General features: G+C 38.0%; 1 protein-coding gene across 1 annotated transcript in view; it reads right to left on the bottom strand.

Annotated features, from left to right (window-relative positions):
* Positions 1–11,822: 11,822 nt before the first annotated feature.
* The window catches only part of SLC5A8 (solute carrier family 5 member 8), a 33,304-nt gene continuing 29,169 nt past the window's right edge, over positions 11,823–15,957 (bottom strand). The window contains exons 14-15 of the mRNA XM_037513786.2: positions 13,416–13,492; positions 11,823–13,148 (exon numbers count right to left, since the gene is read on the bottom strand). Coding sequence (XP_037369683.1) covers positions 13,023–13,148; positions 13,416–13,492 — 203 coding nt within the window. The 3' untranslated portion in view covers positions 11,823–13,022. The remainder of the gene's footprint in view (positions 13,149–13,415; positions 13,493–15,957) is intronic.

Below are 15,957 nucleotides of genomic sequence, written 5' to 3'. Positions count from 1 at the left end.
AAAATACTAACCCTAGCATGGTCTAAACTGAGGACTAAATAACGGACTAAATATAAGAGGCCATTGGCAGGTTTCTGTTCAGTCATTGGCTAAGGTGTTTAGAATATTTCACATCAATCCCAGGGAGAGGAATTTCCAAGGAAAATCTCAAGAAATGAAATATAAAAAGACAAACCAAAAAGATGGTTGCGCCACTGACCCAGCATTATAACTTTTTTGTTATGCCTGAAGTTCCACCCCAAGCATGGTGCCCTAAAAAATCATGGCAATTTGACACATTCAAACCTGCTCTCCTATTCCTTGGGGCAAGAAAAACAGTGAGGACAGGAGAAAGAATCGTGAACTTCTCAAGTTTAGAATGAAACATGAACATTCACAACTAGAGGACCAGCCAAGGCAGTGATTAGGATAAAGAAATAAACATTCATTAAATACTGCTTTCCACCTGGTCTGAGCACAAACAGAACTTAAAACAACTGTGTGACCAGAAAATTTTTTTCTGCCTATGGAGTCATACCTGTTATTCCTCATTCGTTTCTAGCACACAATTCATCACCCAGACCCCATCCCTCCTCTGCCTTCCTTTCCCCACATCACAAATAATCTAACCTTTCACCTTAATGAACTAGAAAAAGAGCAAATGAAACCAAAATATACTAGAAGGTAGGTAATAAGAAATTAGAGTGGGAATAGAGAAAAGATAATTTAAAAGATCAGTGAAGCCAAAAGCTGGTTCTTTGGAAAAACAGACAAATTTAAAGCTAGACTCACTAATTAAAAAATGGAGAAAACTCGTAAAAGCAGAAACAAAAAAAGTTACAACAGATATCTCAGAAATATGGTGGGTCATAAGAGACTACTATGAACATCTTCATGCCAATAAATTGCATAGCCTAGAAGAAATGGACGAATTTATCTGGAAGAAACAGCAAAACTAAGCAGATAAATCATAAGCAAAGAAATTGAAATAGCAATTAAAAGTCTCCCCAAAACACAAATCCCAGGACCAGTTTCACTAATGAGTTATACCAAATCTTCAAGAATGAAAATTATCTTCTCAAACTTTTCCAAAAAATTGAAGAGGAAATGCTACCAAATACATTTTATGAGGCCAAAATTACCCTGATAGCAAAAACAGAAAAATACATTTTAAAAAAGGAAAGCTATAACTCTGATGGACAGAGGCAAAAATTCTCAACAAAGTCTTAATAAATCAAATTCAACAATACATAAAAAGGATCATAAATCATAACCAAAGATGATTTATTCCATGGATGCAAGGGTGATTCAACATCCACAAAATCAACATTCACTACATAAATAAAATTTAATAAAAATGATATGATCATATCAATAGATGCAGAGAAAACATTCAACAAGATTCAATATTATGATAAAAGCCTTCAAATAGGGATAGACAGCACATACTTCAACATAATACCCACAACTAACATCATACTCAATGGTGAAAAACTGAAAATTTTTCTTCTAAGATCAGGAACAAGAAATTAATATACACTTTCACCACTATTATTCAACATACTGGAAGTTCTAGACAAAGCAATTAGGCAAGAGAAAGGAATAAAGGAATTCAAATTAGTAAAGTAAAATTACCACTATTTGTAGTGATAAAATATACATAGAAAACCCTAACAACTCATTAAAAACCAGAAGAAATCAATATAGTGAAGTGACAGGCTACAAAATCAGTATATAAAAACTTCCTATACACAATGAACCGGAAAATAAAAACAATCACATTTGCAATAGCACAAAAAGAATTAAATACCTAGGATGAAACTTAACAAAGGAGGTGAAATTCCTTCACAGTGAAAACTATAAGACTTGTTAAAAGAATAAAGGAAACAAAGAAATAGAGTTACATTCCTTGCTCATGGGTTGGAAGAAATAACATTATTGAAAATGGTCATCTTACCGAAAGAAACCTATCAACAATGAAATCCATATCATTTTCAATGATATTCTCAGAAATACAGCAAATATAACTGAACTTTACATGAACCAAAAAGACCCTGAATAGCCAAAGCATACTTGACAAAAAAAGAATGGTGGTATCATACTCCCAGACTTCAGGATATAATACAAGCTACAGTAATTAAAATATAGTATTAGAATAAAAAAAGGCACACAGACCAATGGAATACATTTGAGAATGTAGGAAAAAATTCAACCATATATGGAAAGTTAATCTATTACAAAGAAGTCAAAAGTGTACAATTGTGCAAGGATTGTTTCAACAATGGCGTGGGAAAACTGGAGAGCCACATGAAGAAAAATAAAATGAGGCCACTGTCTCTACTATACATAAAAAATTATTCAAAAATCAAGCCATAAAATGCATAGAAGAAAACAGAATGCCCCAAGACTGGCTTCAGAATATCTGGGAACTCGACTCTAAATGTAAGAAAAATAGCAAAAATGAACAAATAGGATAACATACAACTATAAAAGTCTGCATAGTAAAGAAACTATCCTATTACTAAAAGGAAAAAACACCATAATGAATGGGAGGCTATATCTGCATACATCAGACAAGGGGATAACATCTGACAAGAAGCTAACATCTAAGATCTACCAAGAATCATACAACCCAGCAAAGAAAACAAAGAAATCAATCAAAAAAGAAACACTGGGTCTCCCTGGTGGTGCAAGAGGTTGAGTCTCAGCACTATGGAGCTGTTGGCAGCCACTGTAGCTCGAGTTCAAGCCCCAGTTATGGAGCTTAACCACATATGGCACAGCAGACCTCTCCTGTCTCGCCTGTTGCTCCCCTCAGCAGTGTATTTCAGTAGATCCACCTGTTCTGGTCCCCATTCTGTCTCTGGTGAATCCTCTCACTGCCCACACCTCTGGCCTACACCCCAGCTCTTATATGCATATACATAAAATAAATCTTAAAAAAAAAACAAAACTCTTCTCCAAAGCAGACAACAGATGGCCAATGGGCGTGAAAATAATGCTCATCATCACTTGTGAGGGAAATGCAAATTGAAAAAACAGATACCACCTCACACTTGTGAAAACTGCCCACTTCAGAAAACCAGAAATAACAAGTATTGGCAAGGATGTGGAGAAAAAGGAACCCTCATGCACTATTGGTGGAAATGTAGACTGGTCAAACCCCTATGGAAAACAGTATGGAGGTTCTCAAAAAATTAAAAATAGATTTGCCAGATGATCCAACAACTGCACCACTAGGTATCCAGCCAAAGAATGCAAAACAGTAATTTGAAGTGCTATATGCACCCCTATGTTCATTGCAGCACTATATACAATAGCCAAACTATGGAGACAACCTAGATTGCCCAATGATAGGTAAGTGGATGATGAAGACGTGGTTTTTTTTCACATGACAGAATACTACTCAGTTATTTTAAAAAATGAAATCTTGATATTTGGGACAACATGGATGGAACTGAGGGGATTATGTTAAATGAACTAAGTCAGAAGTAGAAATAGATTAATTTTACTCAAATATGGACTATATGGAAACAAAACAAAGGAACACACCAAACTAAACCAAACAAATCCTAGAAATCTTCTATAAAATTAAGGCTACCAGAAGAGGAAGATCAGGACTGGGGTGCAAAACGGGAAGAGCCCAATGGAATAGGGTCAAAAATTATGCGTGCTCTGCTAAGGGGTGTGGTGTGTGGCTGTGAACTTATCCCTCCAAATCACATACAGTATTGTGAGCCAATGATACCTCAATAAAAAATAGGACTGGGGCCTCCCCTGGTGGTGCAGTGGTTGAGCGCTGGGCTGCGAGGCTGCCCGCAGCCTCTGCAGCGCCGGTTCATTCCCTAGCCGCCAGCGAGGGTCACACTCACACACACACACACACACGCACACACACACACACACACACACAAAATAGGACTGAAGAAAATTCACCAAAATGATAATAGAAATTGTCTTCAGTAGAGATCCTCTTCTCCTTAATAGCATATTTTTCCTATACTTATCAATTTTATAATAAAAACATATACAAAAGGTTCAAATGACATCTTATGTAGAAATAAAGTACTAAATTGTATGTGGAACCGTAAAAGACCAAACAGCCCAGAGCAACAATAAAAAAACAAAGTGGGAAACATGGCATTTTCTGATTTCAAACTACATTACAAAGCTATATAATAATCAAAACAGTATGGTGCTGGCATAGAAACAGACCCAGAGACTAATGAAATGGGGTTTATGCCCAGAAATAAACCTAACCATGTATGACCAACAAATATTTGATGAGGGAGTAAAATATATTCAATGGAGAACAGGGAGTCTTTTCAATAAATAGTGCTAGGGAAATTTTATGTGTGCATCTAGGTAGGTAGGGAAAAGAATGAAACTAGACCCCTATCTTATACCACTCAAAAAAATTAAGAAAGGATGAAAGACATGTATGTAAGTCCAGAAACCATAGACTACAAGAAAACATAAGGGAAAATCTACCGATATGAATCTTGGCAACAATTTTCTTTTTCTTTTGGTCCTGGGAGGAGCAGGGAGAGGTGTCTGCCAACTGTACTCCCACAACTATTGGCTTTCCTCCAGGGGGAATTCTCACTCCCACCCACCCCAATGTGTCCCTCTCCTTGATAGTGTAGTGACAACCCTGCCAGGAATGTGTGTGGATAATGCCATGGCCATGGCCCCCAGAAGGCCAGGGCCAGCCACATGGCATGTGACTTGACCTGGGGACAAGTGTGTGGTTGACATTTCAGTTGCATTCAGCAGGTCAGCAGCAGGGTATGTATCCTGGGGATGCAGGCACACATACATCTCAGTCTCCACACAAGCCAACCCCAACATGATCTCCCTCCCAGACCCTCCACAAAAGTGGCTGCAGGCCAGAGTCCCAGATGCTTGGCAGGGGCTGCCATGAGGGACCAGGTCAAATGACAAGACACTTCCAGAGGCAGGCAGTGACCAATGGCATTCAGGCTGCAGCTGTAATGCATGGAGGGTCCCTGCACCCTGGAAGCATCTCCCAATACCTGGGCAACCCCAGAAGGCCACATTTAGTGAAGAGCACCCCATAAGGATTTGTGTATATAGCAGCTGCTACCAGGGAGTGAGTCTCTAACACTTCTCACCTCTCCTGGGTGTGTATTAGTAATACCTACTACACAGCAATAAAATGGACAACTTCAAACTAAAAGGATTCTGCAGAGCAACAAAGTGAACAGACAATATATGTAACTCATAAAAACTATAGCAAATAAAAAATTAATCCAACTTTTAATTGGGAGGGACCCTGAATACATTTCCTTCAAAAAAAATACATGAATAGCCAACAGGAACATGAAAAAGTACTCAACATCATTAATCATAAGGGAAATACAAAGAGCAGAATGCCACCGTAAAGTCAAGGGATAATGAATCCTGGCTTAGGACATGGAGCTAGGTAAACATCTGTGCCCTGTTGGTGGGAACTGTAAATTATGCTGCCATTGTGGAAAACAGTCTGGAGGGTCCACAAAAACCTTAAAATGGAACTATGACAAGATCGTACAGTTCCACACTGAAACAACCCAAAGGAAAGGAAAATTCTAAGATTTATCTGGACCCCCTATGCTCACAGCAGCATTATTTACTATAGCCATGGAGATAACCTAAGTGTCCATTAATAAAGGAATGAATGGAGACCTTGGGTTACACATAAGCAGTGAAATATTATTCAGCCATAAAAGAAATGAAAAGTCCTGCCATTTGCCACCATGTGAATGGAGTTAAGGGCATTATGCTAAGTGAAGTACATCAGACAGAGAAAGACAAATACTGTGTGGTCTGACTTATATGTGGAATCTAAAGAAAACAAGAACCACCAACCAAACTCAGAGAAAAAGATCAGATTTGTGGTTACCAGAGGTGAGGGGCTGGGGAAGTTAGAGAAAGGTGATCAAAAGCACAAACTTCAAGTTACAAGATGAGTGAGTACTAGGAAGTCATACACAAAGCGATGAGTACAGCTGATGCTGCTGTCTGATAAATACAAAAGTTATTAAGTGAGTAAATCCTGAGAGTTCTTGTCCCAAGGAGAAATTTGTTCTCTCTTCCCTTTCTTTTTTATTTAAAAGGAATAGGAGATGATAAACTTTAAGTAGGCCTATTGTGGTAAATGTCATAAAATATGAAAATCAATCACTGTTGTGCACCTTCAACTTATACGACGCCATATGTCAATTATCTCAAAACACCTGGAAATTTTATACACAAACACACAAAGAAGTCAGGTATTTACTGGATGAATGTACATCATAAAATCTAACAATATGACCAGCAAAATATTAGTATATGTTTCTAATGAACTTTGTTTTTCGGTGTTGATGGTGGAATATTCTAAATATCGGTGGCAATGAGTATGCCAGAATTTGAGGATCCTCTAAACCACCTAATCTATAGTCTTTGTACAACTTGAATATTAGAAATAGCCTATCCCTATAGTATAATCTTCATTAAAACCTCAGTTTTGAGGAGGTAGTGATTTTGAATATAAAGTTATGCAAACAGCAAGGGAGGTTAATCTTAGAAAAAGCAACATTTTGTTTCAGCTAAAATTTTTGAGTGAAAATCCTTCTATATACTTTCCAGAGTTTCTTAAACAGAAGAAATTGAAACCCACTTTATCCTTTCTTGGATAATTGAGTGTCACCACTATAATTATTCTAATGTACAGTAGAGACAGATTAAGAATACAGCAAATGCCCCTGCCTACCAGCAGAGCCTCCTGGATTCAACAGTCACAACCTTGAATGATTCCCAAGTTCTGGTACAAGTGGTAAAAAGCTCCACACTCGCCAGGTCTACCTCCTCACAACCCCCAAACAGCAGAGTCTTTCACACCTTCCCAAACAAAACTTCTACTTTCATCCAGATACCTTGAAAAACAAAGTTCCTTTCTTTTATGCCTATTCAGATCATCTCTAGGTCCAGCTCAGATTTCAACTTGTCAGCAAGCATATCTCCCAAAAAGTCCTGTTCACTGGACTCTCCTCTTCCCAGAAGACTCCTGTTGCCTAATCTGCCCCACTGGTTTCCTGTGCATTATTCCTCAGCCAGGGCAGGGATTACCTATCTTATATCCTTGCAAAGCTTGCAAGTTAGGGAAGACAAGAAGCCCATTTTCACCTCCCCAATGCCTAAGAGTGTGATGCCTGTAGTGTTATTCAGTGCCTTTTAAATAAATGAATCTAAAAGGGAGACACACTGTTGCTTATAGCAATCAATTTAAATTCACTTTCCTGGAAATCACTATTACCATGACCACTTCAAGTGTTAAGACCTCAACTTCATATAATCCTCCAGTGAAGAGGTTAAAGCCACACAGATCTAAATGTCAGTTATTGTTTTCCCAGTAGGGACATTTTGGGTAACTTCCCTAGATTGCCCATTGAACTCCAAGTTTAGACACCAGTTTTGTAATATTTTAGCAAAAACATTAAGGAAGGATGGCTTTGCAAGGCTCCCATTACAGGGGTGATTTTTAACACTTGAAGTATTTGATTTGGATCTCATTAGTCTCCTGGTAAAGAAGGGAAAATACTAAAAGTGTTTCTACATACAGCTGCCCTCCCCTTGCCTAGCAGGCAATCTTTAACTTTCATTAATTCAAACTAATTAGGAAGTTGTGAAGCAACTTAAAAGCAATATGCAAAGAAAAGACTGAACAAAACATAAATAAACAGGCCATTTTTAAAGAAATCATTTATATCTAGTTTGCTAATCATAAGCTCAGTTTGTTTTTCCTAGTAATCAGTACCATCTCATTCAGCTGTTCTCCAACTAATTCAAACATGCTTACAATCACCTGGACCTCATCTCCACTGATTCAGTGGACTAAGGTGAGCCCAAGAATTTCAATTGCCTCCTACACCCAGGTGATCATTATACTGTTGACTGGTAACCACTCTGAAAAACCCCTGATCTAGCCAATATTTTACCAAAAATTGAATTATTTTAATATACTCTACCATTCAAACAGAACATAATTTTATCTGACTCTACAATATTTTAGAGGAAAGGTTGGTGGGTAGCGTTATCAGCTGGCTATATAGTCAATAAAAGCACTGCCACTACAGGTGCTTAGCTTAGCAGAGCACTTGGCATTCCCTAAAGGGCTGGGTCAGTGCCACACAAAGGTCCTGCCTTTTGACCTGGGCTTTATGTCACTCAGAAGCCTGAGAATAAGTCTCCCAACTCCAACCCCCACTCTTACCAACTTAGAAGTGAGCTTCCAACAGGTACAATAGAACAAAAATATGAAAATTATGGGCTCTGGAGTCAGATAAAACTAAGTTCAGGTTGACAGTGTAGGACCGTGGACAAGTGACTTAAAGCAGTTACCTGGTGAAGTGGACGCCGCAGAGCACGCCGAGAAGCCCCCTCAATGACCGACCTCCTGTCTCTGCATGGGCACTGGGTCCTGGCAGGCAGCTTTTATCCCTCCCTCCAACCCCAATTGCCTCACACAGGGAACACCTGGTTCATGACCACGCCCCTGCCCAAAACAGGCCCCTCCAGTGGATCCCTGATACAAGTCTGAGACCCCAGCTACCTCACCCAGCAGGGGATAACTCTACAGCCTGCCTCTCGCTTCAGACTGTCTGTAGGGAAACTGTCCTTAGATGCACTTTGCAGCTTGACCTCGATTTCCAGTGAAACCTTCTGCTGTTTCCATTCACAGGCGAGGCAGTGATCAGAAAAGCCCTCCTTTAATCAAGCACATTAAACTCCCAGGGAATTAAACTCCCTGCTTCCCAGGGAAATCAAGCCTGTGACACTCACTTAAAAACTAACAAGATGGATGGAAACTCTAAGAGGTAGGAATTTAGGAATTCACTCATTTGACAAGTATCAATCTTTAGTGGACTATATTCTGTTCTAGATGCTAAGTGTGCACCTATGAGCACAGATGTCTAATTTTAACAAAAAATGATATGAAAAGCATTAAGAAGTTGACATAAATGTTCAGCTACCTTATTGATTTACTTGCTTAAAAAAAGGAAAATTATTTCTTCCTGACACCACTCCCCCACCTGCCTAGTTGTTCTTCTTTTAATTGTCTTAACTTATTATATTTCTGTTCTGCCAGGGATCCAGGAAATCCTTGATTGTCAGTCTAAGTATGTGTCAGCCTGCTTGATCCCAATTCCCATGTGGGCTTCCTTTCTTCCCTCCATGCTGCCCTAAGGAGCTTAGAAATCACTTCGCTGCTCTTGCACTAGGCTAGGTCGTAGAAAATTGTGAGGCTATTTTGAGTGTTATTGACCTGGACATTTCACACAGCAATTTCTGCTCATGCAGCATTGGTGAAGTCTCCCTAAAGCTCCCTCCACGTCCCCCACGGCTGTATGTCTGCTCATCTGTGCATTCACTGGGTTCTGTGCATTTAAGTGCTAACTAGGTGATGAAACACAGGTTTTGTTGATTTTCAAGCTCGCATTTATGGTGATTTGCTGCCACCATTCCAGAGCTCAGCATGTAAAGCAGAACATAAAGCTCCTCAGAGACTCCCTGACATGTTAGCTTCCACGTTTCCCAGGAGCCTTCCCTGCAGAGGGAATCCATTTCTAATGCAACAGTTCAAGCAGCCAGTCCTTACAAAGCCCAACTTTCATGATATTTTATCCTTGTCAACTAGGAGGCTTGATTTTTGGTACTCAAAAGTCAAGAAGAAATTGTTTTCTTCGGGGTTTGCTGAAGCGTCCCTCTTCTGAGCTATAAACATCAAAGACCCGAGCATTTTAATAGGAAGACAAGTCACTGAGGAGGTCCAGTGGTCCAGGGAGTTCAATAATCTTCTGACTAGCCCACCAAAATATTATCCTCTGCGCCTCCTCCCTTGGCTCTCCATCTCCTGTGGCTGGTCTCTTGCAGCCAACCTCGTGTCTCTCCAGTAGCATGGAAACCAAGGTATCCCGAGACTCTCACCTACCATTTGTTTTTTGAAGTTTTGCCTTTTCTTCCAGCTAGTACTGTGGAATAATACCAGGTCTCAACAGGAAGGTAAAACCTATGCATTTATCTCTCTCCTCTCTCGTCTCACCACCCCTCACCTTTTTCCCCTCCATTCACCTGCACAACTGGCCCCATCCCCACAAATGGAACTGCACCTCATGTGTCTTATATTTGGAAACAGATTTTTCCTACTCTGCCTTAAGTGTTTGAACAAGGGGCTTTATTTTTTCTCATTTCTAATTTTGTTAATTCATATATAGGTATTTTCTTTGACACTCTGTGGGTGTACAAGGCTCCTTTCAAGTTAAACAAGAGCAGGACATGTGAGCATCCTGCAATAGGTATACATCATGAGGAACGACCAGGAAAGCCCAGGGGGCTGTTGACTAAAGTGCTTTGCATCCCAGGGACTGATCAGTGGAACATCTTGTTAATAAGATTATTGGAGCCATGGGTGGGAGTCGGGAGTATGTCAGTGGACTCACCTTCCCTAGGGCCCTAAATCCAGTTTTCAGTTTGATCCACCCCTTTCTCTGTCAATAAAAAGGCCAGGATCTTGCTCTTTGAGCTGCATTCTGCATCTACAACCTGCTCTACTACTCCCGTTTCTATTATTAGTTCAGTGTTGCTGACACAACATTCCACATCTAAACCTTCTTGAATAAAAAACATGTTCACATCATTCGTCGATTTTAATGGCTGAATAGTACTCCACGATATCTCTGCCTCATCTTCTTTATCCATTCGGTGGGCATTTAGATTGTTTCCAATTCTTGGCTATTGCAAATAGTTCTGTAGTAAACATGGGAATATACATATTTTTTTCAAATTAATGTTTTTTGAGTAAATACCCAGAAGTGGGATAGCTGGATCATACAGAATTTGTTTTTAACATAACAAAGATACAGTTTGTTAAAAGAACGTGGACAAGGGCCTCCCCTGGTGGCGCAGTGGTTGAGCGCTGGGCGGCGAAGCTGCCCGCAGCCTCTGCAGCACCGGTTCAATCCCCGGCCATCGGCGAGGGTCCCACATGGCACTCAGACCTCTCGTGCCATGCCCACTGCTCCCCTCAGCAGTGTATTTCGTCAGTCTGCCTGTTCTCTTCCCCGCTCTGTCTCTGGTGAATCCTCTCACCCTCCCGCGCTTCTGAGTGTACCCGGTGCTTGTATAAATAAATAAATAAATAAAAATCTTTAATAAAAAAAAGAATGTGGACAAGAATGGAAGTATTATATCTCACATTAAAATACATAACATAAACCCTACATTACAGAATCCCTTGGCAATCAGAAAAAAGAAAAAATTATTTTAATAAACCAATTTCAGTTTCCAAAATTGAAACATTCTACACACATGTGCATCTAGAATTACTAAATAAATAATAGTTCAAATCACACTCAAATGAAACAAATAAGATTATATCTTCTTACTCATTAAAAAATTACAGATTCACAAACTTTGATGGATGCTTATAAATATATTGATTAAAAATAACATCTATACATACAAAAAACATGAATATATCATTAACTTAAAGATTATATAAATCTTTGCTTAGATAAATGCTATTTCTTTTTTTATTTCTTAATGTTTTCGTTAGTCAATTTTTAAATTTACAGAGAATGCCTATCAAAAATGTTAGAAAATAAGCAAAAAATTAATTATAAAACATTTCAATGTACCTAAATATTTCTCATGGTATTATTTTAAACATTTTAAAGCTTAAAAAAAACTCTTTTAAACAGTATCTAACATGGATCCTGCAGAAAAAAAATAAGTTATCGATGAATACCTATAAAACCAAATTCCTAGAAATGTAGCAAAATAAATAAAATTAACTTTGAGAATGCTACTTGAAGTTTTTTCCTAAAATTTTAAACCATGGAACAAAGTATATATTTAGTAATTCCACAACACTGATGAAAAATAGCAGTGTTTTCCTATGTAATTTAGCTCTTTGGATGAATATACTAGATATACAAAATTTCTAAGCACATGTACCTTTAAATTGGATTCCATATTATTTGGCACTCAGAAACAAAAGCATCCAATGTAATCATCCAACTCCACAGATCTTTTTCATCTTTAATAATAACATAAATACTCTTTGATCACCAAATCCATACAGACCAATGTTGAAAGTATTTCTAAGCATCAGGCTCACAGCACTTATTTTCATTTATAGGCTTGAACTTAGTGAACTAGGATCTGGGGTAGCTGGATTCACACTGGGTGTCTCAAGACATATGCAACCCAAAGCAATAAACAGGAAACTAGCAAAGGCAAGCACAGGTAAAGTGCACAACGACTCAGTTGATTCTGAACTAGAAATGCAGTTAAGAAGCACAGCTTAATGGCCAGGAGCTCTAGATAATAAGCAAAAAAGGCAGGAGACTAGATGCACAGCAACAAGACAGCCAAGCTCATTGGGCACATGGTCATCCCTGGCAGGATGATTCCAGATTACCTCCTCCCTGAGCCAGAAACAGATGCTAATTTAGTATGTACTGACTAATACGGGTCAGTGAGAAGCAAACATCAAAGCAACACAGAACTGGAACCTCACTGCTCCCTAGGAATAGAATTTGTAGCAGGAGGAAGGAAAGCCCTTTCCAACATTAGTTATGACTTTGGCAAACCCCAAACTTTGTATGGTAGCACCAATGCATGGAAAATATTTAACAATGTCCAAATTTAAGAATATGACATTGACCATGAAGTATGTGCTGTGTGTGTGGTTAGCCTTTGGCATACACATAGTCATAGCTTCCCTAATTTTCACAATGACAGTTCTACTGACATTAAACAAAGATGGAGGGAAATGCTGATGCTGAAATTGGTAATTCCATAGCATCTTCAGTGAGTGAGTGTCACAAGGGAAGGAAGTCATGACTTTGCTTTAACAAGATGTTATTTCCCAAAACAGCCCCTGTTTTGATAGACATAATAGACAAAAAAGAAAAAAAATATAAACCTGATCCAATTATCTCAGAAAACATGCAAATCTGAGACACTGTTTAAGATCACCTAGTGTCAGAGCTGCTTCACAAATGAGTCCCATTGTCCTTGTCACTTTGATTTGTGAGGTTCAATTCAACATGGTTGAATGCAGGATTATCAGTTCCACCATCTTCTACTGGATGAGATTTATAGCTTAAAACCTGGTTCTTCTAAAAAAAAAAAAAGTTAACATTCATTAGATCACTAGTCATTAGAAAAATTATTAATTCATTTCTAAATACTTGTTACTACTATTTTTCTTTCTCTAAACCAGCTCCTTAATCTATGAAGGCGAGAGATACAAAAGAAATAGGTCATTGAGGAACAGAACAACGTTCTTTGGCCCTCACTGTTCAAGGGAGAGGACTAACTAGTATCCTAGCCAGATGATAAAAGCATAATGTTACTAATTTAAGGAAAAAAGAAAGCCAACTTACTTTCTTAAAGTCAAAATTGGATAGAAAGTCCTCTTTGGTTAGTAGAAATTTTTTGTCTAAGTTTTGTTTTCTTCCACCTGAAAAAATATGGATATGTTATTTACATTGTTAAGATATCTACAAGTGCCCAGTGACATGCCATTATACAGGCATTTATTTACCTTGTGCACATTCAGCTCTGCCCACCCATAAAAACATAGACAGGAACTTTTAAATAGTGCTGAAGCTCTGTCTGCAGGCTCAGATTCTACAAGCCTCTTGCTGTGATAAATATGAGTCTAGTGTTTAAAGATAAATGATGACTCAATGCAAGACAACTGACCCATCTGTGCTCAATTAGAGTGATCTGACCAAATACTGCCAGGAATGATGACTTTAAAAGCATCCTCCACAAGAAAAAGGAGCTCTCCTGAACTGCTGGTTGGAGTGCAAACTTGTCCAACCATTATGGAGAGCTGTGCGGAGGTTCCTCAATCTGCTAAAGATGGAGCATTCATATGATCCAGCAATTCCACTCCTAGGTATTTACCCAAAGGACACAGAAACATTAATTCAAAACAGCACCTGCATCCCTATGTTTATTGCAGCACTATTTACAATAGGTAAGCTATGGAAACAACCCAAATGCCCAAAAATAGATGACTGGATCAAGAAGATGTGGTATATATACACAATGGAATATTACTCAACAATCAAAAAAAGATAAACTCATGCAATTTGTAGCAACATGGATGGAGCTGGAAGGGATCATGCTCAGCAAAAGAAGCCAGAAAGAAAAAGAAAAATACTGGATGGTCTCATTCATAGCAGGAATTTAAAAAACATAAATAAGGGACGAGGAAAAAGACTAATTATAATAAAGTAAAAATCAAAATCAACAAGCAACTATAAACCAGGGACACACTACAGGGGGAGAGAAGGGAGTAGGAGCAAAACAAGAGCATTGGGAATTGAAAATGCATATATTGTGCAAAAATGAAAAATTATATAAGAAATATATAAAATAAAATAATAAAAAATAATAAATAGCATCCTCCACAGTTCACCAATACAGTATCAAGCCATCTGCCTTCCAACAGCGGAGTCACCTTTTTCCCATTTGTTGGCTATGGATGAAAAAGTGTGTGAAGAAAGCAGGAAATTACAAATTGGAGAATAAATTATCTAAATGAAAATTAGTATGTTGGAGTTGCATCCAAATCCTCTTCCCTTTACAAAAAAAAAGTTCTTTTGTTATTTGATATTTTATTTGTGGATTAATAAGTATGCTTTTAAAACCATGTATCTCAGACCATGTGAATCAAATCACCTAAAAGTACTTAAAATTCAGATTCTTGGACTCTAACCTGGACTGGCCTGTGGGGGGAGCCACTGAATCTTGATTTTTACCAAATCTCTGAAGTGACCTTATGTCTTCGCAAGTTTGACAGCCATCACTTCAGTACAAGCACTATGCTTTTCATTATGGAAGCTCTGCTGTTCTGGAGATGGGATCAACTTTCAATTTTTTCATTCAACATCGTGGAGTGCCTACCATGTGCTAGAGGTTCTATTAAGTGCTGGAGAAACAGAATGAATAAAGCAATCACCACACTCAGAGCTCCTGGTCTACTTGGGAAATTACCTCCATTTTACTGACAAAGAGACATATATGTGGTGCACAGTTAATGGTTAAGTAAGGTTGAAATGCCAGCCAAGTCTGTTTGGCCTGAATTGTTAGAGACTGCTAGGGCCCTATGGGAGCTTTTAAATTTATTTCCCAAGGAGCCTCAGGCTTGTGTATGTCTAGATTTCTTTTCACGGTGCTCACTGCTGCTGAGAGGGAATAAGTCACTTATGAAATTAATAAAGGTGAATTTTTTTTTATCACCGGATGCTAGATCACTTATATGAGCACACTTTTTTAAAGTGAAAGATAGAGTTGTACATGGTTATCAGAATCAAAGTATTTAAGGGGGAAAAGGAACACTCAAAACAAGTACTCTGACACCCTATTATCTTAAACAAACAAAAAAAATGGATTGAATAAGGACCAAAAATCAAATAATAGGGAGCTTGATTTGGCACATACCAGATCTGGACAAATAGGTATGAAAAAATGAAAAAATGTTTAAAATATTTCTTAAAATATATCAAAAGAGGCAAGAGAATAATTTTATTTATGAGAAAAAGCACTGTTTGAGAAGTAAAAAAAGCTACAAATTATATTATAAGTAACTATGGTAGTAATAATAATAATTACAATATATTATATATTAGATATTATAATACACATAGTTATATAATATATTAATATAATTATTGATATAGTTGTATCACCACTAATTGTTAATATAATCAATTTTCAGTGCAAGTATCACAGGAATTTGAAAGTTGGTGCTACCCAGGTGCCAATAAACCATGAGTGGACGTGTAAATGACTGACAAATGCATTTTTTAAAAAGGAGCAAAAAAAAAAACATTTAAAATACTAACCAATAAAATGAGTGATGGGTGGGTTCTACAGAGGGGCACAGCCCTGGCAGCTTTTTAGCATAAAGGA

This window comes from Talpa occidentalis, unplaced genomic scaffold, assembly GCF_014898055.3.
Source record: "Talpa occidentalis isolate TD23 unplaced genomic scaffold, MPIMG_talOcc4v2.1 talOcc4.16, whole genome shotgun sequence".
Lineage (NCBI taxonomy): Eukaryota > Metazoa > Chordata > Mammalia > Eulipotyphla > Talpidae > Talpa > Talpa occidentalis.
Note: the sequence above shows the minus strand (reverse complement) of the source record. Positions and strands in the feature narration are given on the sequence as shown.